Source organism: Amphimedon queenslandica, unplaced genomic scaffold, assembly GCF_000090795.2.
Source record: "Amphimedon queenslandica unplaced genomic scaffold, v1.1 AMPQUscaffold_13240, whole genome shotgun sequence".
Taxonomy (NCBI): Eukaryota; Metazoa; Porifera; class Demospongiae; order Haplosclerida; family Niphatidae; genus Amphimedon; species Amphimedon queenslandica.
In genome coordinates, this window is record NW_003546524.1 from 110297 (window position 1) to 113464 (window position 3168).

A 3168-nucleotide genomic window follows, 5' to 3' on the forward strand; every position below is an offset into this window, starting at 1 on the left:
TTACTACTTCCTTCTTGACCAGAGTTTACATTATCAGTGAATCTACTATCTAGTTAATGCCCTTATATGGAATGCAAGGTATATTGCCCATAGAGATGGTAGTATAAAGAAGGAATTGCTATTAAGATTATTTAATGCACTTTATTTTGCAATTTTTTTAGTAAACACGAGCTGTACATAACTGGTATGACAATTTCGATCAGGCTCAGCCTGACTAGAGAACACTGTGTTGATATGATCTTATTGTATATTGATGTTTGCATGCAAAATTGAGCCCACAGATCATAGCTTATTTTGTGATAAAAATCCACACTTTAATTATTATGAAACTGACAAATCTATGTGAGAAATTGTGTTTATAGCTATACGGCTATCCCTTGTAGATATATACAAGCTACTGACAAGCAAAGGATGCCAATCTTTAGTATCATCATCATTGACAGTAACAGGACAATGAGAATGAGAGAGAGAGAAAGAAAGCAGTGAAATACATGAAATTTTTGCCATATAAATAATCAAAATTCTATCAGTTTTTAGTGTAGCACTACCTGACATATTATAGTCATCCTTTAGTTTACATAGACAGTTGCATCAGTGAGCAATAGAAGGTGGAGTGACTGATAAGATATAAAGGGGGTGAAAAGCTCAGAGACAACAAAACTTTTCAAAATCACTTTTTAGCCAAAAGAATCTCATATAGACAGCACTATGGATGACAGCTCATTACCAGCATCAATGGAAACAATTGAAAGCAGCAGCTTACCAGCAAGCATGGATGTTACTGCTACTTTAGACAACAGTTTACCATCAACCATGGAAGCTGACCAACCCACAATAAAGGGCCCAATCAAAGAATCTGCAACTCCAAATAATGATATAATAGTTCTTTTTGATCTCGAGACAACTGGCTTGGCATTAGATTCTGACATAACTCAGATAGCAGCAGAGGTGGTTGGACAAAATAACGTGTGGTCAAAGTATTTAATACCAAATCAAGACATTGGATATGGAGCAACCCAAGTAACAGGCATACATGTTGAAGAAACAGATGGGGCAAGGGTTTTAATGGTAGGAAATGAAGAGGTTGATGCTGCAAGCTATGAAGATGGTTTGACTCAGTTTTATCATTATCTCTGTCAACTCTCAAATGGAAAAGATCCCAATTCACGCCTCATACTTGTAGCTCATAATGCAAAACGTTTTGATGCTCCAATATTGGTAAATGCTTTTAAGAAAATCAATGTCTCCTCTTCTGATTTATTAGAAAAAGGAATCTACTTTTCTGATAGCCTTGAAATATTGCGTAAGCTACAAAAAGACCAACACCCATTGCTAAATAATCCTCAAGCAGACAAAGAACGAGGAAAGAAGCTATCACTTGGGCTAGGTAACTTATACCGTCATTTATTTCAAGAAGATTTCCCTGCTCATGATGCTACTGAAGATGTGAAGGCAATGAAGCGTATTTTGTTTGAACGACTTCTGCTGGACAAAAGTTTTATTAGCAATGACACTTTTAGCATTTAAAAATGAATGCTTACAGTTTTTGATGAAGCATGACATTCAAAACAAAACTTAATCCAGATGCATGGGGTGAGCTAGATCATACCAAATTGGGGTATGTAGCCAGTTTTGATAAGACACCAGAAAATATTATAATGCATTCACATTAGTGATGGAATTAATAACAAGAATTCCCCTAATGTTACTGAATATGCCTAAGATGTACATGTGTGTACAATAGTAAAAGAGAATAAATGCAAATAAACAGTATTATGCAAAGGATTGAAAAGCAGTTTGTAATATATATGTGAACACACATTAATGTATTTACTGACAGATCATTTCAGCCAAAAACTTATTTAATTTAAGACTGAATTTACTGAAAGCAAAAACCACAATTGAATACAAGCATATGCAAAGGTATAAGTTAATTATTCAGTTATTAGTATTCTGATGTTATAATATCTGTTGACTGGCTTGAGGATTCTATTGCATTCCTCCTCCAATATTCTTCTTCATGTTCAATATTGTTAATGGTGTGGTTCTCAGCAATTTGATGAATGTTGATTTCAACCTCTCTCACACGTAACTTGTATTGCTTAGCAAGAAGTAAGAAAAGGATTAGACAGAGAGAGACAAAGAATGCCCTTGCAAGAAAGTAATAAAATCCACGACCCAATGAAGCCTCTGGACTTTTGTATTGAAGAAACGGAAGAAATAAAGTAAATTGAATATATTCTCTCCAGAACCAAATGCAGAACCACAATCCTATCATGGTTCCTCTCATTGATTTAGGACACTGAGCAAGTATAAACTCAACTAGTACAACATTAAAGATATACCACATGATTGCTTCAATAATATAATTAAACACAATCCATTGATTATGAATAATGGATTGATTTTTATCATAAACAGTAAAGCAGTGAAACATTTGTCCAAAATGATAATTACCAATTACTGAGAGACCAGTGTAGAGAATATTAACAATGAATATTAGTACCAAGCACATTCCTATTCTTTTCAGCAAACTAGGAATGTATTTATAAAAACATGGATATATGAGAAACTGATGGAGGAAAATGATAAAAATATATGATATAGCAAACAACAATTGAAGATTAAGTGGGCCACTGCACCCAAATGTCTCAAGACTTAGCCCTATAGTGAATACTTGAAACAAACCTGATGTCACAATACAGACAATAACCAGTGGTATTAATCTAATAACAGTCTTAACATCTTCTACCTCTTCCTCTGTGAATGGTCCACCATATTTATCCTTACCCAGGTCTAGTCTTGAAGGAGCCTCTTCCTCCCAGTAGGTCAGAGCACTACGATTCTCAGGATACTTGTGCTTCCTGGCATAACACAATACTCTAACTATCAGTTTGACCGGATTAACTGTATTCACAGGAGTAGTCTCAAGATGATGATTGAAGAGACCATGACTAACTAACACTGCAGCAGCACAGACAATACTAGCTAGTAACAGATGTAATACTTCAATATTGAGTAGAGAAATTGCAGTAACAATAACAGGTCCCACATTATGCCAGTGTAGTACAGCAGTGAGTTCATCACTTGATGATCCAATGAGCTGATCGATATTGAATGGTAACAGATTGACACGTATAGTGACAAGTGTAATTAACGATAATGTGT

At 34.9% G+C, this 3168-nt stretch overlaps 1 protein-coding gene across 1 annotated transcript in view; it reads left to right on the plus strand.

Moving 5' to 3' along the window:
- Nucleotides 1-708: 708 nt before the first annotated feature.
- Nucleotides 709-3168, plus strand: part of LOC109584150 (proteoglycan 4-like) — a gene marked incomplete at its 3' end in the record, with an annotated part of 20801 nt that continues 18341 nt past the window's right edge. The window contains exon 1 of the mRNA XM_019999762.1: nucleotides 709-1462. Within this exon, the coding sequence (XP_019855321.1) occupies nucleotides 709-1462 (754 nt within the window). The remainder of the gene's footprint in view (nucleotides 1463-3168) is intronic.